The 25,956-nt window shown below is 36.3% G+C and overlaps 1 protein-coding gene across 1 annotated transcript in view; it reads right to left on the bottom strand.

Annotated features, from left to right (window-relative positions):
- Positions 1 to 25,956, bottom strand: part of LOC127855875 (uncharacterized) — a 51,407-nt gene that overhangs the window by 8,341 nt on the left and 17,110 nt on the right. The window contains exons 9-15 of the mRNA XM_052391768.1: positions 25,343 to 25,426; positions 18,149 to 18,268; positions 14,959 to 17,069; positions 13,823 to 13,929; positions 11,968 to 12,087; positions 8,958 to 9,707; positions 4,476 to 4,635 (exon numbers count right to left, since the gene is read on the bottom strand). Of these exons, the coding sequence (XP_052247728.1) occupies positions 4,476 to 4,635; positions 8,958 to 9,707; positions 11,968 to 12,087; positions 13,823 to 13,929; positions 14,959 to 17,069; positions 18,149 to 18,268; positions 25,343 to 25,426 (3,452 nt within the window). The remainder of the gene's footprint in view (positions 1 to 4,475; positions 4,636 to 8,957; positions 9,708 to 11,967; positions 12,088 to 13,822; positions 13,930 to 14,958; positions 17,070 to 18,148; positions 18,269 to 25,342; positions 25,427 to 25,956) is intronic.

The following is a 25,956-nucleotide window of genomic DNA, read 5'->3' on the forward strand; positions in this document are numbered from 1 at the left end:
AACTGAAAAATCGAGTTATCTCAATTGGACTGGCTCGGTCTTTTACATAGGGCGCCATTGTGAAGATTTTTTTTACTGGTTATCAAACCTTGGACGCTGCTGTTCCAGCATCGTCAAAAATGCCATTTGGGATAAATGCGGACCTTTTATTTTTAATCCAGATGCAGGATTATTTCCTTTTGACACAATGATGTCAGCTTGTGTAATCAAATGAATCTAAATATAAATAAATGAATAAAAGAAAGTTTTACTTAAAATTAGTTTTATTTGTTCTCTCTCATTCGTAATACAATGTAAATGGTTTGCACTGCAAAGAATGGGTTTTTCCGACTCCAAACTCATTTGCGATAAATTTACATGCACTTTTACTCTTCGACACTTCCTTTACCCAAATTTTCTCATTTAACGTTAACACTTTCCGTTTTGACATTTTAATTTCTGCATTTAAGCTTATATCGTCGCTGTCGTTCTCAAACCTCGTAGCTCCAAAATTTTCAAAATATATTTTTCGTCTTTTCCGAATATATTAAGTGTGGCGCGTGTTTTGTGCTATATCTTGTAGCTCTACGCCAATCAGAGCCCTTGAAAAAGCCACGTGACGAAATGTTGTAGAATGATTGTTGGCTTTTTTCCCTCCCAAAGATGTAGCGACGCCATTTCACCTATAGGTACGTCGTTTCGTTTGGACAAATTTGACAAAAACGTTTTTATAATTTTTGTTATTTGCAACTTCGAGGTTTCCTATCAGAACGAATTGTCGTACCTCATAAAAATGACAAAACTGTGGTGACAAAATATCGTAGCTACCATGTCTGACTGTCAGTATGACTTATCGGTATGACTTACGCCTCAACGGCTTATACCGTATTTTGCAGCTTCATTTGTTTGGTATTTTTACAGAATTTCAATTTCTAAAACATCGTTATAAAAAAATGAGACAGTTTTTTCTCTCTCCTGAAAAATTGGCATTTTGTAGCTACGAGGTTTGAGAACGACAGCGACGATATATATATATATATATATATATATATATATATATATATATATATATATATATATATATATATATATATATATATATATATATATATATATATATATTACTCCAGTATGGTACATAGGGAAATAAATAAAACACCTCGATTGAAAACTAAATAAACAGACCTGATTGGAAAATTTACTAACACAAACTTATTAGCATAATAACAATTACAATTGTTTAATGAACAGATTTTGACACATATTACAGATTAATAGTTTATTAGTTTATTTTTTACACCTCTCAAGAACACTGTGAAAATGTTTGACGCATCGGCGCACAGTTTCTGCAATAAAATCGGCAATCAAATTTGTCATTAAACGTCCCAGATAATAATCTCTTTCATCGGTAGACTGTTGGCAATACATCACTGTATTATTCTACACCACAAATTGATACGCAGTCAGCATTATCACCGGTCAGAACCAGTCATCGAGACAAAGGAAAATGGCTGGTGTGAAATCAAAACAAAGATGTAATCGATCATCTTATCGGCTTAGATTAACAATTAACACTGATTTGTACCTGAATGGTCAACAGATTTACCACTTTTACTGCAAAGCAGTCGCTTAATTCAAGACTTGGACATCAAAAAACACTAAAATCAGCGGTCGCTGGTCGCGTAAGACAAAAGTTGCTTAATACAATATGAAAATGTAGTAAAAACGCTCGGATGGGATTCAAAGTGGTGGCATAAGACAAAGGTCGCTTAATTCAAGTGGTCGCAAGCACAAGATTGACTGTACATTGTTTTCAGTACAATGATAACACTCCCTCAGGTTACTCAAATATAACATACCCTTAGGTTACTCAATGATAACATACCCTAAGGTTACTCAATGATAACATAACCTAAGGTTACTCAATGATAACATAACCGAAGGTTACTCAATGATAAAATTCCCTAAGTTTACTCAATGATAACATACCCTAAGGTTACTCAATGATAACATACCCTCAGGTTACTCAATGATAACATACCCTAAGATACTCGATGATAGCATTCCCTCAGGTTACTCATTGATAACATACCCTTAGGTTACTCAATGATAACATACCCTAAGGTTACTCAATGATAGCATACCCTTAGGTCACTAAATGATAACATTATCATAAGGTAACTCAATGATAACATACCTTAAGGTTACTCATTGAAAACATTCCCTCAGGTTTCTCAATGATAACATACCCTTGGGTTACTCAATGATAACATACCCTTAGGTTACTCAATGATAACATACATGTACCCTTAGGTTACTCAATGATAACATACCCTTAGGTTACTCAATGATAACATACATGTACCCTTAGGTTACTCAATGATAACATACCCTTAGGTTACTCAATGATAACATACCTTTAGGTTACTCAATGATAACATACCCAGAGCTCCAGATAAGGGTCGTATTGTCGTAATTACGAATTATTTTCAAGTCCGTTACGTATTTATTTTAAAATCTTGTCGTACCATTAAGAATTACAAAATCAAGTTACGAATATTATTTTTACATCGGTTCGTATCGATTTTTATTGAGTTCTTTTCGCGTATTAAAGATCTTTGCGATGCTTATATAGAATGGTTATCGGGTTTGTTTAACAAAGCGCCTTTTTTTCCATAAAGCGGCGTATACAGTCTATCTGTCAAAAAACAATGGCGGCGTCCAGGGAGCGTCCTAAAAAACTGCAAAGCGTACAATAACACGCTTTTAACATATTGTACACAAAGTGAGCCGAAGTTAAATGTTTAGAAAGACATTATAGAAAAGATCTTTTACAATGTTGTATGTTCAGTTGCGGACACAGTCGGAAAAGCTAAACAAAAACGCGACACGACAGGTCCAAACTTAAACACACGCAAAAAAAACATTGAACGAGTGGAAGGGACAAGTCCCGTGGTTAATCGTTGAAAAGATTGAAGGGGAGACCCGTTTTAAATGTGAAATATGTAAAAATTCATCTAAGGCATGCAATCTAAACACAGTTTGGGCATATGAAGGTATTGGAAAAATAAAATTGTATAATACTGAAAAGACACTGTTGAACTCGTATAAATAAAGTTGCTAGTATGTTTATTTTGATTTTTTTGCATGAAAATAACCATTATTATTTATTTTAGGTCATTTAGAAAAAATAAGAATTATTTTCCAAAACTTAGTAGTAACGTTAAGAATAAAATTTCAGAGTTAAGAATTATTTTTGAAAATCTGGTAGTAATTTAAGAATTTCACAAAACCTTATCTGGAGCTCTGCATACCCTTAGGTTACTCAATGATAACATTCCCTAAGGTTACTCAATGATAACATTCCCTAAGATTACTCCATGATAGCATACCTTTAGGTTACTCAATGATAACATAAGGGGTTCTGAAATATGCTGTCCGAGTTGTCCGAGTCGTCAATTTCCCCTTCCGGACAAGCAGTTTTGGAAAGCTGACTTGTCCAGGGACAAGTAAAATTTCCGTGGTATTTTTTTTTCGAGAACGAAACTACTCTATTTTCCGAAAATCAAAAACGAAAGTTTATATAAATAGCTTATGATTAATCTGCAGACTGGAACACTTTTTCAACTGGAGATAGGTTATTTTCCGATAATAATTATTTAATGTAGTAAACAAGTATATAAAGCAACAGCCAATCAAGCACAAGAAAACAATTTTAATAATAATGAAACCAGCACACATGTGTATAGCAACAGCCAATCATGCATTAGATAACACTTTTCGTACATTGCATATGGCCGCATACATGTTTTAACGACCTGCATTCGATTTTTATATAATAAAACCACTTCAACTTCAAGCCATGACGCTAATCAGACCAATGATAAAATCAGTTCGGCGTCGGAAAAGAAGAGAAAAGCCAAGTATGAATATGATAAACATACGACGCCAAGCGGAGAGGAGAATTTGTTGAGTCTTGGCTAATTGATTTTCCTTGGCTTGAAAACGTTGCCGATGTGTGTAAATGTAAACTTTGTAAGGAGTTTCCTTTATAAGCGGATAATTATATACTTATAATTAATGGAGATTATTTTATTTCAAGTGAATTGTACTGTCATGTTGAGATTATTAAATATCCGAGATGGTATCATGTGTGACTTAAACGTGATTTTATTATATGCACATCTTGCTTGTATTTTTTGTTCATGTGAATTTTCTAGTTAACTATGTTTATAATTTAAAATAGAAGTTAACATAAGTGTATGCTTGTATTATTTGCTTAATTAGTTATGACCTTTTCCTTTATCTATCTTAAAAGTACGGACAAGTACTTCTTTGGTACGGACAAGTGAATTTGTGCGTCCAACTTGTCCGTGGACAAGTAGACTCTTAAAATATTTCAGAACCCCTGAACATACCCTAGGGTTACTCAATTATAACATTCCCTCAGGTTACTCAATGATAACATACCCTTTGATAACTCAATGATAACATACCCTAAGGTTACTCATGTGCTCACGTCTGGTAATTGCCACAGAGTTGATGAGAACTTTAGATGCGAGCACGTCCGCAAATTCCTCAAGTTGACGATATGGCAAGTCATAGGCGTCCTCATAATCCCCGGAACTAGGCGTAGACTCAGAACAACTGCCTTCCCTGCAGTGAAAAACAGCAAAAAACATTCTGACATTGATTTTTTCAATGTATGTTGAGGCCAATGCTCATTTTTTTTCACTAATTTGTGAAGGTGGTGTTTCACTCAGGATAACTTCCATCCCTAAGGTACAAACTATAGCCCCATCAAGGGTGCATGGTGTTAAAAAAAACATTCTAACATTGATTGTTCAATTTCATTGTATACTGATTTTCCTTTTTTGTAATAAACATGTTGATATTTGCAAGAAAATTGTCAATAATGACAATATCAAAGTCAACAAACTGACAACAATTTTGGGCGTCTTCAATGCAAGCCATATAAACATCTACTCTTTCAGTAACAGTTAACATCAAAGTGACTTTTAATAATTTTTCTTGGACTGTAATGTAAAAAACAGTTTCACTTTTTTTTAAGAATTAAAAAACTGATTTAGCTTATTAAAATGGGAATTTTTTTGTAAAGAAGTGAATTGTTTTCTAAACAGCTGCATTCCATGTAAATATTAAGCCAATTTCAGTATCTATGCTGATTAAATTTTTTTAAGCAAAATACAAAAATCATAGTTTTGCCAAAATTGCCAGTCTGACCAACAATAGACCCTAATATAGTTTCTACTTAATTAATAATCTTTTTTATGAATGATCAACGGGTTAACTGCTGTGTTCGCTGCCTATATAACAGGGCTGTTTAAGGCAGCTGCACTGTGACCATAGATGGGACGGGGTGCAAATAAAAATGATAAATAGGGGTATAATAGAAAGAATTTGGGAGGGTGAAAGAAAGAAATCTTAAAATTATCTAAGCCTTTCATAAATAAAACTACAGTGACAGTGCCTTTTTACCCAAAAATTACAGCCTTTTACAGGCTGTTTCCCAATGGCAAAGAGCAAAATTTTTTCCCAAAAATCGGACCAAAATTGAAACAAGAGGGCTAAGATGGCCCTAGTTCGCTCACCTGAGAGGAGTCGGTTCATTTAATCTTTACCAAACGTCAAACTTGACCTAGATATTGTCAAGACAAACATCCTGGTCAAGTTTCATCATTATTAAACCAAAACTCTGGTGTATGGAGTGTTTTCGTTTTTGTAAGATTTTACCTGGTGATCTATATTTTGAGTTGACCCCCCTTACCAAACATCAAACTTTGCTTACAAAAATAAATATTTTGACCAAGATTTATAAAATCTGAAACAAAATTGTGACCTCTAGAGTGTTCAAAAGGATTTTGTATAATATAATGAAAATTTGGACAATCTAATGGCAATAATAATATAGCATTCATTATGTGATTTTGCTCATTATCAATTTTGACAGATCTTTCAGCAACTTTCATAAAGAATGCTTGAGAAGTGTGAATACTAGAGTGTTTACAAACCAAATGTGGACGAACGGACTACGGACAAAGACCAATTCTAAAACCTCACCTGAGCAATCAGGTGAGCTAAAAAGTGTGTTTCACTGATCTGAGCCATTTTCCAACTTGTCCGAGAAATCAATAAAACCAATGTATTGACTAAGTTTCACGATGATTAGGCAAAAAATGAGACTTCTATTGTGTTCGATCACAAGGTTTCTCTGTAGTCACATAAGGAAAACTGCCCCCCCCCCTGGCAGCCATGTTTTTTTACCGATCGGGACCATTTGCGAACTCATCTGAGATATATATAAAACCAATCATTTCACCAATTGGGCCAAAAAAGTGACTTCTAGAGTGTTCACATGTTTTCACTATATACATATAGAGAAAAATGCCCCGACCACTGGCGGCCATGTTTTTTCACCGATCTGGACCATTTTCGAACTCGTCCCAGAAATCAATAAAACCAATGTTTTGACCAACTTTCATGATGATTGGGCAAAATTGTGACTTCTAGAGTGTTGACAAAGTTTCTCTATAGCCAAATAAGGAAAACTGCCCCGCCCACTGGCGGCCATGTTTTTTAACTGACCGGAACCACTTTTCAACTCAGCCAACATATCATTAAGACAAACATTTTGACAAAGTTAGATGTAGATTGGGCATGAAATGTGACTTCTACAGTGTTTACAAGTTTTTTCCTTTTTTTGACCTAGTGACCTTGTTTTTGACCCGGCACAACCCAGTTTCGAACTCGACCGAGATTTCATTGGGACGTAGCTTCTGACTAAGTTTCAAGAAGATCGGACAATAAATGTGGCTTCTAGAGTGTTTACGAACAAATGTGGACGGACAGGCGGACAGACGACGGACAAAGACAGGTCACAAAAGCTCACCTGAGCAATCAGGTGAGCACAAAAAAAGATACAAACCTTTTCAAATAAACTAAACATTTGGTTTAGTGAGTTTATTATACAGCGGTATAATTCCTAGCACTGTATAATATAAATAAACAAGATGTGTTTGTGAAACACTATGTCCCCGTATATGACGTTTGACCTTGAAGGATGACCTTGACCCTTCACCACTCAAAATGTGCAGCTCCATGAGATACACATGCATGTCAAATATAAAATTGCTAGCTTCAATATTGCAGAAGTGACATTACATTAGCAATTTTGACCCATATATTTGACCTTGAAGGATGACCTTGACCTTGACCTTTCACCACTCAAAATGTGCAGCTCTATGAGATACACATGCATGCCAAATATCAAGTTGCTATCTTCAATATTGCAAAAGTACTCATAAAATGAGCGATTTCGGCCACATACATTTGACCTCTGACCTTGAAGGATGACCTTGACCTTGACCTTTCACCACTCAAAATGTGCAGCTCCATTAGATACACATGCATGCCAAATATCAAGTTGCTATCTTGAATATTGAAATATTGCAAAAGTGTACATTAAATGAGCGATTTTGACCCATATATTTGACCTTTGACCTTGAAGGATGACCTTGACCTTGACCTTTCACCACTCAAAATGTGCAGCTCCATGAGATACATATGCATGCCAAATATCAAGTTGCTATCTTCAATATTGCAAAAGTTATTGCAAATGTTAAAGTTGGCGCAAACCAACAGACCAACCAACCAACAGACCAACAGACAGGGCAAAAACAATATGTCCCCCACTACTATAGTGGGGGACATAAAAATGCAGTAAAGCATGCACTTATAAAGGTTTCATTTTCCCAATGACATTGTGTATTGCGCCATTTTTCCCAATCCAAAAGGTACAAGCTGTAAAATATAAAGCAAAAAAATATATCACTAGTTGATCAAGCTAAGTCTGAACAGAAGGGCACAACCCCCTGCTGTCACAAGGTCCCACTCTTCCCCACTGGAAATCCCACCAGATCCTACTTAATCTATGATCACATTTATATACAGCAACTTTTATTTTAAGTTTCAATAAATTGACTAAATTTTCAAAGTGAAGCTCGTTTGATTAGTAATTAAAACAATGTTTAAATGAAAAGACATGTAGTATCATACTAGTATGAAATATAATACATTCATATAACACAAAGTATACTGAACCTATGCCAAAGGGATATGATCACCTGTGCTAAGGTGAGCACCCTGCCCTTTTCAAATTCTACCTGAAGAACCCAATATTTTTCTTTTTTTTACAATGTACCGATTTATTTTTGATGTTTGAATGACCTGTGACTTTGTTTTCATTTCATGTATACCGTAATTAATCTAAGTTTTCGGACACTAAGTTACGGACACTCCCTTTTTTGGCTAAAATAATTATTTTTCGTGACTCTTAATTTTCGAATATGCGCGTTTTCATCTATCATTAATGACTCTAAAGTTTCAGACAGAATATTTTAAAGCACTATTTTACCAGATTTCGGCACTGTATTCGCTTATCTGGTGACACTTTGATCATGGGATTTACAAACGGATTAAAATCATTAAACCTGTGAGACGCATGTCTGAGGGCGATAGACCATAGCATTTGGGTAATTGGGTAAATAACCGTGCATACCGATAGAAAACAATCACTTCACCCAACAGCATTTAAATGTTATTGTCATATTAAGGAAGCAGCATGTTTACTTTTGTGTTCTGTATCATTGCAGGCAAAAGTAAGCAAAGCCCTGAAATTGTTTTTATTTTAAAGTACAAAGACTATTGTGGATTGAATTATTGCTTTTATTTCTATATAATTATTATTTTCGGACATTTATTTTTTTTCTCAAAACTTTTGGACACCGGATTTTTTTTTTTTCTGTATCTAAATTTTCGGACACGAAAAAAATAATTATTTTTAATTGTCCGAATACTTAAGATTAATTACGGTACTCATGACCTTATTGCTTATTGTATTTTCAAGTAAACTATTTAAGTTTTTACCAAAACAAACAAGATTTTTTTATTTAACCCACCTGTCCATTTGTCTCTGGCCATTCTCTTTTTTTGTTCTATCTTTGCCATCAGTTTCTTCGCACCAAGACACGATCTTGTTGCCCTGGTCCACATCTCCAACACTTCTCAGAGCCTCCATGGCTGCATCCAGAACGTTTTTTGCAAGAATCTCTCCGTACACATTGACTTTAATTAACCAGCATTGAGAGTCACTGGAATTACCATTGGCTGCTAACGATACAGCTTCACACAGAATTGTCATGGCCAAAGAACCTGCCAGATCAGAAACGGAATGAAAAATAGAACTGCTAATATCATTGTGCATTGAACAAGACGATGTGACGCTTGTTTCACCATTTCTCGAGACATTGTTGGCAACCTTATGCATTTTGCTTGCACTCATTTCATTATTGTTACTTTTTCCTCCAATGTTGCTATTAAGGCTTTTCAAATTTCCTCCCTGGTTACTTCTCGCACTTCCTTGGCCTTTCTGGTTACTTTCCTGGTGATTCCAATTGATGCCAACGTGCCGTGAGGAGACCACAGGTATATTTTTCATGTTTGACCAAGACGTCTTTGTTTTAGCACCACAGGAGGACTTTCCACTGGAACCAAGCAATTCTTCCTCGAATGAGGCCAGTAATGGGTCTCTAAATGAGCTAAAGGTGCTGCAAACCGACTGGCTGGAGCTACTGACGCTAACGGCGTCAGCACCAAGAAGTTTCAACGGCGGCACTGATACGTCAACTTTCATAAGCTCCTCAGCAAATCTGTAAATTCAGTGAGAAACATTCTTAACCCTTTACCACTTGTGATACAAATTATTAAACCTTTAAAACTAGTGATTAACATTCTTAACCCTTTAACACTAGTGATAAACATTCTTTAACCTTTACTTCTAGTGATAAACATTCTTAATCCTTTACAACTTTTAATACACATTCTTAAGCTTTCACCACTAGCGCTAAACATTTGTAACCACTAGTGATAAACAGTATAAACCATTTACTATTAGTGATAAACATTCTTCTAAATCCTTAACCACTTGTGATAAACCCTCTAGCCCATTACCGCTAGTGATAAACATTCTTAACGCTTTACCACTTCTTAATTTTTTAACACCCAGATACGCATTTGTACCAGGTTGTAATCCCTTGACAATCAAATCAAATTAAAGACTTTTCTTTCAAGATTACAAGATTAACGGCTCCATTTCAAAACTTCAGATACTGATGAGTAGCAAACAGCATAAAACCTGAAAAGCCTGCTTGTCTACAACTCACTTTGAAAGTGCTATGATTTCTTATGAAGGCCAGCACTTACAAAGAAATACAATCATTTACTATGATAGTCCACAGTATACTAAGAAAATTCAACCTTTAACCCTTTCAGTGCGGGAACTGAATTTTAAAGGCCTTTGCAAACAGTTTGGATCCAGATGAGACGCCACAGAACATGGCGTCTCATCAGGATCCAAACTGTTTGCTATTCTGATAGTATTCTTTGAAAAAAATCGAAGAAAATGCTAATTTTAGAAATTAAGCAGACAACATTTTAGCAGACAACAAATTTCCCAGCATGCAAAGGGTTAATAACAAATAATAGCACACACTTGAAATGTCCAGCACCTATACACCTACAATGATCAAAAATTTCTGGAAAAAAATGATGATGTACTAGCATAGGCTTTTACTAACACTAGTTGCAAGTAAAGTGGACAGCTTACTAGTTTTTCCCAGCCATTACTAGAAATGGTACACAAATAGTACTGTAGATAGATTAAGCATTTACTAGGAATTGAAGAAATTATTAGACAAATTCATGCGGCTTGTAACGAAAACAGATTATATTGGAAACATAAGTGGGTTACAGGCCAATACACAAAAACAGCACTGGTTCATGTAAAAAAATATTCACTCTTTTGAGTCGTGTTCTGTTAGTGTAACAATTCTATACATGTACATTTTTCGCAAATTTATATTTCATGGATTCACAATGGAAACCTACACCATACAACTTTGTATGCACAAAATTTGTGCAAACAGTGGTAAAATATAGATATTGGCCCATATAGCCAATGTAATTTATATTTCTGAACTAGGTATTTTACCTTTCAACAAGAGCAACGCATAACGGGTGCAGTTTTTAATAAATGAAAGCTTGTCAGAATTTTTATTTTTTAATAAGGTCACAGTGACCTTGACCTTTGACCTAGTGACCCAAAAATGGGTATTGCATGTAAAACTCATCAAGGTGCATCTACATATGAAGTTTCAAAGTTGTAGGTGGATGCATTTTGATTTTAGAGCCAATGTTCAAAACCTTAACAAAATGTTAAGGTTTTAGCACGAAGCGGACGGTGGACGACACAACGAGCTGGCTATGACAATAACTCTGGTTTTCTCGAAAAGAGCACCGCATAACGGGTGCCAAGCTCGGCTGCGAAAGCTTGTCAGAATTTTTTATTTTTTTTATTTTTTTTAGAGGTCACAGTGACCTTGACCTTTGACCTAGCACTTTGATTTTAGAGCCTATGTTAAAGTTTTATATAAGAGGTCACAGTGACCTTGACCTTTGACCTAGTGACCCAAAAATGAAATGGGAGTGTAGAACTCATCAAGGTGCATCTACATATGAAGTTTCAAAGTTGTAGGTGGAAGCACTTTGACTTTAAAGACTATGTTAAAGTTTTATATTAGAGGTCACAGTGACCTTGACCTTTGACCTAGTGACCCAAAAATGGACGTGGCGCCCAAAAATGGGTGTGGCGTGTAGAACTCATCAAGGTCCATCTACATATGAAGTTTCAAAGTTGTAGGTGGAAGCACTTTGATTTTAGAGCCAATGTTAAGGTTTTAGCACGACGCCTAAGGCGGATGGCTGACGACGAGCTGGCTATGATAATACCTCGGGTTTTCTCCGAAAACAGCCGAGCTAAAAATGGCATCAGATAATTTATGAAATAGGCAACAGATAATAGCTGACATTACTGGACTAAATAATTTAAAAGTTGAAGTATATTTTAATGACCTGGAAAGCACAGGGTCCCTGAAGCCACATGAGGGACGGTTGTTGAACTGTTGAGAGACGTCCCAGTCCATCTGTGAGATGTCTTCATCTGTCTTGCTCTTCTGTCCTTGAGGACCGTTTCTTAAATTATATGTTTATTGTTATTTATCTGTACATTAAAGATTTCGAGATATTTTGATGTGTAAGAATTGAACCAAGCGCAGGGATTTCCATGGAAGCCTAATCCGGCTCTGTGATGTTAGCATTTTGAAATGTTCTCACTTTTGATGATTTATACACCTTGTATCATTTTGTTCCTACAGTTGCTAAGAAGCAAAATCCAAAATACAAGTGTACAATTTATATAATCAAATTGTGTTTTTGGCATTGCATTTCATGTAAGTTTATGAATGCAGAAATATAACAGCTCTGGACTTCAGTATTTTGCCTCCTGTAAGTTACTTTTGACCCCTGAACATTTCAAACATGTGATAATTTGCCTCCTTATTTTAAATTTCTTAAAATCCTTGATATGGAAGTAATATAATCAAAAACATACTTCAGGACAACATTTTTCATTGGATAATAAAGAAAGAGAATCATATTAATGCAACAATGATTTTAATTCTTTAATGGTACAATGAACTACATTCAATCACTTAGGCTGGGTTCATAATTACAAGATAATGTCTGGAAGAGAATGTAATGTGCTCAATAGTGACACTGAAATAGAAAGAAGACACATTTCAAAAGGACCCCTCCCACATTCTACTGTTTGCCAAAATACTTCATTCACTTATTAATAAAGCAGTGATTTTTTCGCTTCATATTTTACAGCCTGTGCCTTTTTGATTGGGAAAAAAAGCGTTATGAACCATAGCATTCAGAAAAGTTAAACATTAATAATATGATTATAAATAACAGTATACCACTTGTTTATAAGAGCTTGTTTCATAGCTTTCTAAAATCTGTATAATAAATTCAATAATTCAATTATTTTGTTTATTGAAAAAGTTTGGTTTTGGGCAAAAAAAATCACTGCAAAGTATTCATCACTCTAGCTGTTACACATTTCTATTTGTATGAGACTTAGCATTCTGTATGCCCTCTTCTATTGAAGGCGTGACAAGATTACTTAAGCCTCGATCTGGGAAAACTGGGCTTAACCCTTTCAGCGCTGGAACCGAATTTTGAAGGCCTTTGCAAACAGTTTGGATCCAGATGAGACGCCACAGCACGTGGCGTCTCATCAGGATCCAAACTGTTTGCTATTCTAATAGTATTCTTTGACAAAAATCGAAGAAAATGCTAATTTTAGAAATTCAGCAGACAACATTTTAACAGACGACAAAATTTCCCAGCATGCAAAGGGTTAATGCATGTGTGCAAAGTGTCGTCCCAGGTAGGTACATTGTATGTGCAGTCAGCACAGGCTAATCATGGATGACGGTTTTCGCCTAAAATGGATTTTTGTTAAGACAATACTTGGAACAGAAGATTCCGTAAAGGCATAGTGTTGTCCCTGATAAGCCTGCGTAGACTTCACAGGCTAATCTGGGATGACACTTTACGCTTATGGTTAAAAAATCATCTTCCCAGAACGTGGCTCATTTGTTCAAATGCAAGACCAATAACCATCTACCTGTGATTGATGAAATGTTCAAGACCAATAACCATCTACCTGTGATTGATGAAATGTTCAAGACCAAAAACCATCTACCTGTGATTAATGAAATGTTCAAGACCAATAACCATCTACCTGTGATTGATGAAATGTTCAAGACCAATAACCATCTACCTGTGATTGATGGAATGTTCAAGACCAATAACCATCTACCTGTGATTGATGGAATGTTCAAGACCAATAACCATCTACCTGTGATTGATGGAATGTTCAAGCCGCCGCAGTGCCGCATCATTTGAGATCTGCATGGGCTCGCTACTCCTCCGTGGGTACGATACAAGCTCCTGATGCTCTTGTACCTGTAGGTAATTACAGGAAAAACTCTCTGAACGACCACCTCCCAATTATACGAACTCGCTAAGACCACCACCAAGTGAAAAGTTCTGCTAAGCAAACAACAACTGACTGTTTCTTTAGGTAAACCAAAACGATAGAATCATAATGAAAATAACGTGTATGTTTCACTTCTTGTTGGAAAAGCTTGACTTTCTATCCTTGTACAATACATGTATATAGATTGATTACTGTTATATTGTATGCGAAAAGATTAAAATTCATTGAATATTTACATTTTTGTATTACCTGTCCATCAAATACATCAAAACTCAGCATTAAGACTACCTCACTATTAAGACCACTTTTCAAAAGTCCCACAGGTGGCCTTAATAGCGAGGTTTATTATTATAATTAATATTTAATATTACTATTATCATTATTAATACTATTATCATCATATCCCAAATGAAATCAATATATTTATTGCGTTTTGTGTATATACTGTAATTGACATTATTTTCATGTATGCATGTCTGTCACCATCATAAAATGTCAATTCTATTCTAATGGAAAGATCCTCGATAATGTTGTAGAACTTTAGGTCTAATCCTTTTTCAATTATGCATGTATGTATGTTTTTCGTTCTTAATAAAGTACCGGAAAAGAACACTTTTCCAATTGGGAAAAACTACTAATTTCCCAATTACTGTCGAAAAATTCAAAATATTTATATATATTTTTTGTTTTTAATAAAATGCAACATTTAACATTTATTTAGTTTCCCTATGCAGCACAATTGCTTAAACCTAATTAAATATAATTTTGACAACTTGCATACACTTTTTTATTAATTTCAAAATATTTGAGAGCAAATCATCAAATACAACAATATCCCAATAAGAAAACAATAAATTTTTCCAATGTCACGGTTTATTCGCGCAAATTTTTCCCAATTATATTTACCGGCTCTTATCACAATTGGGCAAAAAAAGGGCTGTTTGCAATAATGCCATTATTTACTTTTGGAAATAAAACATCTTGATAGCATGTACCTGTAGGAACGCATTGGTCAATAGATCGCGAGACAGGCTGTTCGCAAACTGATCATAGTTCTTCTTATTTCCCGTCAGAAACGGGTAACTGGGTTTGGATTTCACTTTGCTTTGCGACTTTTGTATTTTTACTTTCGCGCAAATATGCTGCGAGGTTTTGCAAGTATTGGCGGGTAGCTGCGATTTAGGTACACCCCCTACAGCACCGAGTTTGGAAGAGCTATCTGAGGCGGAGCTTGAAGTTTCAAGGCTCGAACTCGACTGTTTACTTCTTGACGTTTCAGACGATGCACTTTTCCTTTGAGATGATTTGCTCGTGTTTTTGTTCTCAATATTTTTTCCTCTTTTTACTGTCAATAAGTTACTATTCACATATGTATTTGTTGGTGGTTGACTGATGTCAGCTGGTCGCAATCCTTGTGAACTGTCTTCAAGTCTTTGGGTCACAATCTTTGATCGTGTCCCATCACTGCCTGTCAAATATTCGTGAGAAAATGAATGGCATGAGGAGGAGGAACTGTTCTGAACATACGAGTCATCAATATCAACCCTTAATCCGAATTTTGATTCATCATGACTAGAAGATTTCTTATCACATCTTAGATGATCAACTGGGTATAATGGCTGTGATCTGAGAGCATTTGAACTTGGCGTTGAGCCAGATCTTCCTAGATTGCACTTTGGTAAATTTTTTGCACTAGTGAAACAAAGTCCGCCCATTAAAATTCTGTCTGCGATTTTGTTATAGATTTCTCGTTGGTTTTCTGTTAAGTTATCACTAACCTGGCTGGAATGTTTGAACGGAATTGTGCTATCACTTTCAGCCTTCTCAATACTATCACAGTCAGATGTTTGTAACACAGATACTGATTGGCTGTCCAAACCTACTTCTATATGAGACCCAGATTCTGATTGGTCAATTTTAAAATTACTGTATTTTATATATGAATCCCTATTGGGCATATGCATGTCATCAGATTTTGAATCTGCTTTTGCTGTCACAGGTTGGTTCTTGCCAAAAAGTCCTGAAACCATTTTCTCAGCAACTATTTCAGCAGGATCAGCATATATATTGTTTTGTAACCTCAGCTCTGATTGGCTACTGGTGTCACTACAGCTCGATTCTGATTGGTCCCGCACATCCATGGAATGATCGGATTGGCTACTTTCAGAAACACACTGAAACATGTGAGAGTTTTGAACACTCAACGTACACCTATAGTCAATAAGGGCTTCTTGAAAAGCAATTGAAACTATTCTATCAGCCACAGCCAACAAAATTTCTTCGTCAACTTCAGAGTTTTTAGCACCATTATTTTCACAGACAACAGAAGAACTATCATTTAAAGCATCATATTGACATTCAACTGGATTGCTGCTATCAACATCATCACTAGTAACCAAAGGTTCCGCACGACTGACCCCAAGTAAACTTGAACTCATAGCACACCCTTTTTGAATCTCCTTCCTGACCCCATTGCAAAGGCTTGTGCTGTACTCGAAGTCTTCCTCACTTGGAAACGGCCAGACTTCGCTAAACAAATTATGCACGTAATTCCGAACACATCCCTCATTCATTTGGAAATCTGGCTCTTCCTCGCTCGGGTTTACTAGAGTATCAGGTGCGCTTACTGAAGAAAGACGGAAAGCGGCAAGTCTCTTGTAACCTTTGCCATCTTGTAGAAAATCCACTGGGTAACCGTGAGGTGAAGGACTCCTAACCACAGCCTCCATTGTCCCTGCACGTACCAGGCATGCGGCCAAACTGGCCGCGAATTCCAACACGGTAGAAGAACCGCCCTCTTCCTTGATTGTATGATATTTAAACCGCTGGTCCTGATTCTGCAAACTATTCTCGTTATACTCCTCAAAATCTGAGCAGCTGAGCTCCGAGCTGTAGCCTCGTTGGCTACACCCGCTGCTGCGTCGAGACGCCAGGTCGTAACTACTCCGCCTTGAGCTGAGATCACTCAAGTTTGAGCTCCGTCGCCGGTACTGGTTATACCACTCTCGGAATCCCACGTCCAGGTGGTCCATGCTGGAGTGACGCTGGCTGTGTGCGCAATCGTGGGACAGAGACTCCATGCTGTTGAGTGAGACTGAATCATGGCCTGTTCAGAAAAGAATAGTTTATAGTTTTATTTTGACTTAACCCTTTACCTCTCAGATACGCATTTTGTCTCATTTGTAGTGCCTTAGAAAATTTAATAAAATATAAGACCTGTTTTTACTAGATTCAAGTTTTAAAGGCATCATTTCCAACCCTAAATTATTGATAAGCATCAAACAGCATACAACCTGAACACAATCTGCCAGTTACATGCAGACTGTTCTGGTTTTATGCTGGTTGGATTTAGCATATTTAGTTTAAACCTATTTAGTTTAGCTCGATTGCATCTTAAGTCTATGAATTATTTAAAATCTCTTGTTTCCTGGAACTAGAATCAATACTTGGTGTCTTTAAGAGAACGCTCTCATGGCAGGGATCAAACCAATGACCTCCTGATCGCTAGACCGAGACCATATCCACTACACCAAGGCGACCTTTTTTAGCATATTAAGTCTGCTTGTGAATGGGAAAGGGTTAAGCATATAAAGCTCATCATCACTTCTATACATACACAATAACAACAGGCATTTGAAGTAAATACAAAACACTCATAATTTTAAAGACTGGTAATTTTAAATATACAGGAAATAAACATGTTTTGTGCAAATATCACATGGATAAGGTTAATACATAATGACCACACAACATTAAGCGTATAATTTAATAATTCCAACAATTATAACATTGTTCTAAATGAATTTTCCTTGTGAATAAATATAATTATTTTATACTACATATATGACATTTACTCTTATTTTAAAGAATTTTAAAATAATTGTATCTAGCTTTCTTTACACAGTTTTGTTTTAACTATTTACCCTTTACCACTTAGATACATATTTTAACACATTTGTAGTCCCTTAGAAAGTTGCATTCAATTAAAGACTTTTCTTAATAAATTCAAGTTTTAAAGGCTTGATTTCCAACCCTTAGATACTGATGAGCAGCTAAAAGCATACAACCTGAACAGGCTTTGAGTAACTCGCAGGCTGTTCTGGTTTGATGCTGTTTGCACATAACCTTTTTCACTTTGCTTTTGAGTGGGAAAGGGTAAACTAAGGGTAAAGTAATTCACTAAACCTGTAGCTGTGCTCGAGTCTCTGTCATGAACATGCCTGGAGGCCCTGGCTAGGCTTTGAGGAAAGACTGACGCTAGTAAATTTTCAGCAAACTGTCCGTAGACATCTAGATGTGGTTCTGCTGCAAAACAAAATAAACATTCTTTCCAGACCTTCATACAGTTCATATGCAGCATTCTGGGAAACAACTGGGTTTCACTAATTGCCTAAAGTATTTAACCCTTTGCATGCTGGGAAATTTGTCGTCTGCAAAAATGTCGTCTGCTGAATTTCAAAAATTAGCATTTTCTTCGATTTTTTTTTCAAATAATACTATCAGAATAGCAAACAGTTTGGATCCAGATGAGACGCCATGTTCTGTGGCATCTCATCTGGATCCAAACTGTTTGCAAAGGCCTTCTAAATTCGGTTCCCGCACTGAAAGAGTTAGACATTAGCCTCTGCAGTCCGCACGGACAACACTTTCCGCCTAAACTAGATGTTTGCTAAGAAGAAATTTCCTTTAAACAAGAGGTACCAAAGGGACCTGGGTCTTTCACCTGAGAGACTAAAATGGAAAGAAACAAAGATTAAAACTCTTCAGCAAATATTTCTTATTATTGGTATGAGAAGACTGACTTTAAAAATAAGGTGTTCCAAAGTATTCACAATAGTCCTATATAGAAAATTACCCCACCAACCCTGGTGGCCATGTTTTTAATACCCAGATTTTTTTTTTAAATATATATAAATTAAGGAAAATGCTTCTTACATACATTTAGAGAAAACTGCCCCATCCCCTGGCAGCCATGTTTTTTTACTGATCACGACTATGTTCAAACTCAATCACGATATCCATAAAACCAATGTTTCATGATGATTGGACAAAAAATGTGACTTCTAGAGTGTTCACAAGCTTTTTTTACTATAATAAGGAAAAAGACACCCCCTACTGGCGGCCATGTTTTTTTACCCATCCCAACCATTTTCGAACTCAACCGTCGTATCCAGGAAACAAATGTTCTTACCATATTTCATGAAGATTGGGCAACAAATTTGTCTTCTAGACTGTTCACATGTTTTCACTATATACATATAGAGAAAACTGCCCCATCCCCTGGCAGCCATGTCTTTCCACTGATCACGACCATTTTCAAACTCATCCAACATATCAATTAAAACCAAGTTTCATGTTGATTGGCCAAAAAATGTGACTTTGAGAGTGTTCACAAGCTTTTTTAGTATATAAATTAAAGGAAAATGACCCCCCCCCCCTGGCGGTCATGTTACTAGATGGATTAAAACCATTATTGAACTCAACTGTCATATCCAGGAAAAATCTTCTGACCAAATCATGAACATTGGGCAAAAATGTGTCTTCTAGACTGTTCACATGTTTTCTAATATACATATAGAAAAAACTGCCCCACCCCCTGGCGGCCATGTTTTTTTACTGATCACGACTATGTTCAAACTCAATCACGATATCCATAAAACCAATGTTTTGACCAAGTTTCATGATGATTGGACAAAAAATGTGACTTCTAGAGTGTTCACAAGCTTTTTTTACTATAATAAGGAAAAAGACACCCCCTACTGGCGGCCATGTTTTTTTACCCATCCCAACCATTTTCGAACTCAACCGTCGTATCCAGGAAACAAATGTTCTTACCATATTTCATGAAGATTGGGCAACAAATTTGTCTTCTAGACTGTTCACATGTTTTCACTATATACATATAGAGAAAACTGCCCCGCCCCCTGGCGGCCATGTTTTTTCACCGATCATGACCATTTTCGTACTTGTAAAATATATCTATAAAATCGATGTATAGACAAATTTCATGATGATTAGGCAAAAAATGTGACTTTTAGAGTGTTCACAAGCTTTTTTTACTGTTTAAACATAAGGAAAAAGACCCACCCCCTAGCAGCCATGTTTTTTTACCAATCCGAACCATTTTTGCACTCAACCGACATATCCAGAAAACAAATGTTCTGATCAAATTTCATTAAGATTTGACCAAAAATGTAACTTCTAGAGTGTTCACATGTCTTCACTATATACATATAGAGAAAACTGCCCGCCCCCCTGGCGGCCATGTTTTCACCGATCTGGACCATTTTCAAACATGTTCGAGATATCAATGAAACCAATGTTTTGATTAAGTTCCATGATGATTGGGCAAAAAATTGTCACTTCTAGAGTGTTCACAAGGTTTCTCTAAAGCCATATAAGGAATACTGCCCTGCCCCCTTGCGGCCATGTTTTTCAATGGACCGAAACCAACATATCATTAAGACAAACATTTTGACAAAGTTACATGAAGATTGGGCATCAAATGTGACTTCTACAGTGTTCACAAGGTTTTTCTTTTATTTTGACCTAGTGACCTAGTTTTTGACCCAGCATGACCCAGTTTCGAACTCAGTCGAGGTATCATTGGGAATAATGTTCTGACCAAGTTTCATGAAGATCGGACAATAAATGTGGCCTCTAGAGTGTTCACAAGGCAAATGTTGATGATGAACGCACGACGGAAAAAAGGTCATCACAAAAGCTCACCATGAGCACAACTAAGCACGTTGTGCTCAGGTGAGCTAAAAATTCCATAAAAGGCAGAAAGTTTCTTCCCTGATTAGCTTGTGCAGTCCACACAGAATATATTGGTACAACACTTTACGCCAACACTGGATGTTCATTTAGAAGAGGCATCCAAAAAACCAAAAATTCTGTTTAAGCAGAAAATGTTGTACCAGAAAAGCCTGTGTGGACTGCAAAAGATAATCAGGGACAAAACTTTCCGCCTTTTATGGATTTTTTAAAGGATGTTTCTGTGCAAAATGCACATGCGAATCTGGACCAACACTTTACATACATGTTTGAACTGCAGACCAAGGTGTAGATGATGTAGAACAAAATCACTACACATTCATTAGAGGTCCTCACACAGTCAGGGCTTGACACTAACTTATTTACCTACTGCCCCAAAGGACCACCAGCTTTCAGAAATTACTGGTCCTCCAAGATTTTAAGTGGTCCGACAATATCTATGTTATTTTACCTAAATTTCAATTAACTTTCCGGACTATCCACAATGTGTTGCACATTTATAAACTATACTATCTACTGAACTATCTCTCATCCTTTTCATATTTGCTGTACTTCAAGCTTCTCTTCATTAGTTTTAGGGTTTTTAGGCGGAGGTAACAGGTTCAACCACCCCCGGAATGAAATTCCACATCGTGAAAACATGTTATCTTGAAATACGCACGTTTATTCTCCGGCAATATCAAAACATTATTCGGCGCTCTCCAGTGTAAATTCGCACGGTAAACAAAGTATATTCTGATGGTACTAAGATCGATAAAATGCTGATTATTGCTGCTTTTTCAAAATAATAAATACCATTCTGTTAATTTCTTAATCCAAACGCTTCGAATTTTATGTTTATTTGTGTATCGATCACGGCGAAGTCCAGAGACATTTGCGGAATACAAATCAATTTTTTGATCCGACAACAGGTTTTTGTCATCTGGGCATCTAGAAAAATTGGAATTTTCAATATGCTGCTATTTTTCATCGGCCTGGGAGGGGTGGAGTGGAGAGAGGTGTATAGTGTGGGGGTGTGGTCATTTATTACATTTTCTTCCAGCAAAAAAATGCAAAAATAATATTTTTTGGAGGGGGGGAATCTTGGGTGGGATGGTTGGATGGTATTTCAAAAATAAAATAATTAAAATAAATATTTGTGTTTTTTAACCATGTTTGAAAAAAACAAGAGATGTGTTTGTCAGAAACACAATGCCCCCTATTGCGCCACTTTGAAAAAATTTATTGTCTTTTTTTTTACCTTTGACCTTGAAGGTTGACCTTGACCTTGAACTTCCACCACTCAAAATGTGAAGCTTTATGAGAAGGCCGCTTTGAAATATTATTTTTTTTACCTTTGACCTTAAAGGATGACCTTGACCTTGAAGGATGACCTTGACCTTGAACTTTCACCACTTAAAAAGTGCAGCTTCATGATAACCCCGCTTTGAAATTAATATTTTTTTGACCTTTGACCTTGAAGGATGACCTTGACCTTAAACTTCCACCACTCAAAATGTGCAGCTTCATGAGAACGCCGCTTTGATTTTTTATTTTTTACCTTTGACCTTGAAGGATAACCTTGACCTTGAAGGATTACCTTGACCTTGAACTTCCACCACTCAAAATGTGCAGCTTCATGATAATGCCGCTTTGAAATTTTTTATTAGTTTTTTGACCTTTGACCTAGAAGGATGACCTTGACCTTGAAGGATGACCTTGAACTTCCACCACTCAAAATGTGCAGCTTCATGAGAACGCCGCTTTAAATTTTATTTTTATTACCTTGAAGGATGACCTTGACCTTGAACTTCCACCACTCAAAATGTGCAGCTTCATGAGATACACATGCATGCCAAATATCAAGTTGCTATCTTTAATATTAAACAAGATGTGTTTGTGAAACACAATGTCCCCCTATATGATGTTTGACCTTGAAGGATGACCTTGACCTTGTGAAGGATGACCTTGACCTTGACCTTTCACCACTCAAAATGTGCAGCTCCATGAGATACACATGCATGCCAAATATCAAGTTGCTATCTTCCATATTGCAAAAGTATTCATAAAATAAGTGATTTGGGCCACAAATATATTTGACCTCTGACCTTGAAGGATGACCTTGACCTTGACCTTTCACCACTCATAATGTGCAGTTTTATGAGATGCATATGCATGCCAAATATCAAGTTGCTATCTTCAATATTGCAAACGTATTTATAAAATAAGCGATTTGGGCCACATATATTTGACCTCTGACCTTGAAGGATGACCTTGACCTTTCACCACTCAAAATGTGCAGCTCCATGAGATACACATGCATGCCAAATATCAAGTTGCTATCTTAAATATTGCAAAAGTATTCATAAAATAAGCGATTTTGGCCACATATATTTGACCTCTGACCTTGAAGGATGACCTTGACCTTGAACTTTCACCACTCAAAATGTGCAGCTTCATGATGCATGCCAAATATGAAGTTGCTATCTTCAATATAACAAAAGTTATTGCAAAATGTTAAAGTAGGCGCAAACAGACTAACAGACCAACAGACAGACCAACAGACAGACCAACAGACAGGGCAAAAACAATATGTCGCCCACTACTATAGTGGGGGATATAAAAAATTATGGCCAATGTTAAAGTTTTCGGACGGACAGACGCCATACATTTGACATTTGATCTTGAAGGATGACCGTCAACTTCACCTTTCACCACTCAAAATGTTCAGCTCCATGAGATACACAAGCATGCCAAATATCAAGTTGCTATCTTCAATATTGAAAAAGTTATGGCCAATGTTAAAGTTTTCGGACGGACAGACACCATAAATTTGCTATTTGACCTTGAAGGATGACCTTGACCTTTCACCACTCAAAATGTGCAGCTCCATGAGATACACATGCATGCCAAATATCGAGTTGCTATCTTAAAAAGTGAAAAAGTTATGGCCAATGTTAAAGTTGGACAGACGGAAGGACAGACTGACTGACACTGACGGACAGTTCGACTGCTATATGCCACCCTACCGGGGGGTATAAAAAAAAATTTTGGGGCGTGGGGGTGGGGGGGGGTATAGTGTGAGGGTGTGGTGGTCATTTATTAGATGATCTTTAATTAAAAAAAAAAATAATGGGGGGATTGTGGGGGGGTTTGGACAGAGACAATTGTGGTATGTCAGGTAAGAGTTGTTTTGTCAAAGTATCAATCGAATCGAATCATAAATAAAGATGTTATGGCAATTTTAGCAAAATTGAATAATTTGACCTTGGTAAACTTCAACTTGCCAGGTACAGTACCCTCATGATAGCATGAAAGTATTTAAAGTTTAAAAGCAATAGCCTTGATACTTTAGAAGCAAAGTGGATCTAAACACAAAATGTAACCATATATTCAAAGTTACTAAGTCGAAAAAGGGCCATAATTCCGTAAAAATGAAAACCAAAGTTATGCAACTTGTCATTTACTGTCCCCTTATGATAGTTTGCGAGTGTTCCAAGTATGAAAGCAATATTTATGATACTTTAGGGGTAAAGTGGACCAAAACACAAAACTTAACCAAATTTTCAAGTATAAAGGGCCCATAATTCCGTCAAAATGCCAGTCAGAGTTACATAACTTTGCCTGCACAGTCCCCTTACAATAGTTAGTAAGTGTTGCAAGTATGAAAGCAATGGCTTTGATACTTTAGGAAAAAAGTGGACCTAAACACAAAACTTAACCAAATTTCCAATTTTCTTAGTATAAAAAGGGCACATAATTCTGTAAAATTGCCAGTCAGAGTTACATGACTTTGCCTGCACAGTCCCCTTATGATATAAAGTAAGTGTTGCAAGTATGAAAGCAATAGCTTTGATACTTAGGGAATAAAATGGACCTAAACACAAAACTTAACCAAAATTTTCAATTTTCTAAGAATAAAAAGGGCACATAATTCTGTCAAAATGCAAGCCAGAATTATCTAACTTTGCCTGCCCAGTCCCCTCATGATAGTAAGTAAGTGTACCAAGTTTGAATGCGATAGCATTGATACTTTATGAGAAAAGTGTACCTAAACGCAAAACTTAACCGGACGCCTTCGCCGACACCGACGCCAAGGTGATCACAAGATAACAAATTAATATTACAACAAAAGTTCAAAGTAAAAGAAATGTAATGAATTGTGGGTAGTAATTTGCTACAATCACAAGTGGAACTGAAAAAACATTGAAGTTAATTTTTAATAAATTTCGCAAAAACAATGGTACAAATTAATATGTTCCCATATTAATAACAACTAAAACTTATCCAGGGACAGTATTCACCAATCAATTCTTAGACTTAAGAATATATATCAAAGGTAGACCTACGCAATGGCATTCTGGCTTGTTTATGAGCAAGCTTAAAATCGAGCTTATGTTGGCAATTGAAATTTTCTATACAATGAAATATGTTATTACAGGTGGCTCATGCCAAGTTTGACTCACAATTTCAGCAATTATGGAAAATCAAAAAAAAAAAAAAATAATTTAAAGAGTAATCTTCGGAGTCTTAAGTCTAAGAATTGTTTCATAAATACAGGCCCAGCTTCATGTATATGGATTGTTCCTATTGTTCAAGTAAACAAATATTGTCAGTACGCACCGTGAACAGAGCCATCAGGAGTGAAATAGTGCTCTTCTGGCAATGGGCTGGTTTCTTCAGGTATGGTGAATGGAGTACAGAAACCTGCAGTCAGTTTAAATCTCTTTATTTGAGATTGATTGCACAAAAAACATACCACACATTGAAATGTCTCAAGTCTGTTTTCTGTGTATAACCATTACTTGGTGTCTTTGGGGGGGGGGGAAATGTACCCGTAAGGAACGCTTACACAGTGAGGAACAAACCCCTGACCTGCCATTGATAAACAAAAGATAGCTCAGTCTTCCTGAAAAGGCCGGTCCTCCGGTCTTGTCCGGCAAAATTCTTTACGGTCCGGCGAAGTTTCTATTATCGCCGGTCCTTGTGACAGGCAAAAAAATGACTTAATACCGAAAAGTCATACTAGCCAAAAGAACGATAACACCCAATTAGAATAACTCTTTTCGTTAGTTTCGAGCCTTTTTGTAATTAAGAACACTATCGCGTCACTAGTTCTTAGGAGTGCTCTCCCTTTGTTTTGTTTTTTGAGAACGTCAATTTGATTGGTCCGATTATTATCATCTATCCATTTACAAAGGTTGTAACAAAAAACTACACATGAACAAAATGTCGTT

Source organism: Dreissena polymorpha, chromosome 13 (assembly GCF_020536995.1).
Source record: "Dreissena polymorpha isolate Duluth1 chromosome 13, UMN_Dpol_1.0, whole genome shotgun sequence".
In the NCBI taxonomy this organism is placed as follows: Eukaryota; Metazoa; Mollusca; class Bivalvia; order Myida; family Dreissenidae; genus Dreissena; species Dreissena polymorpha.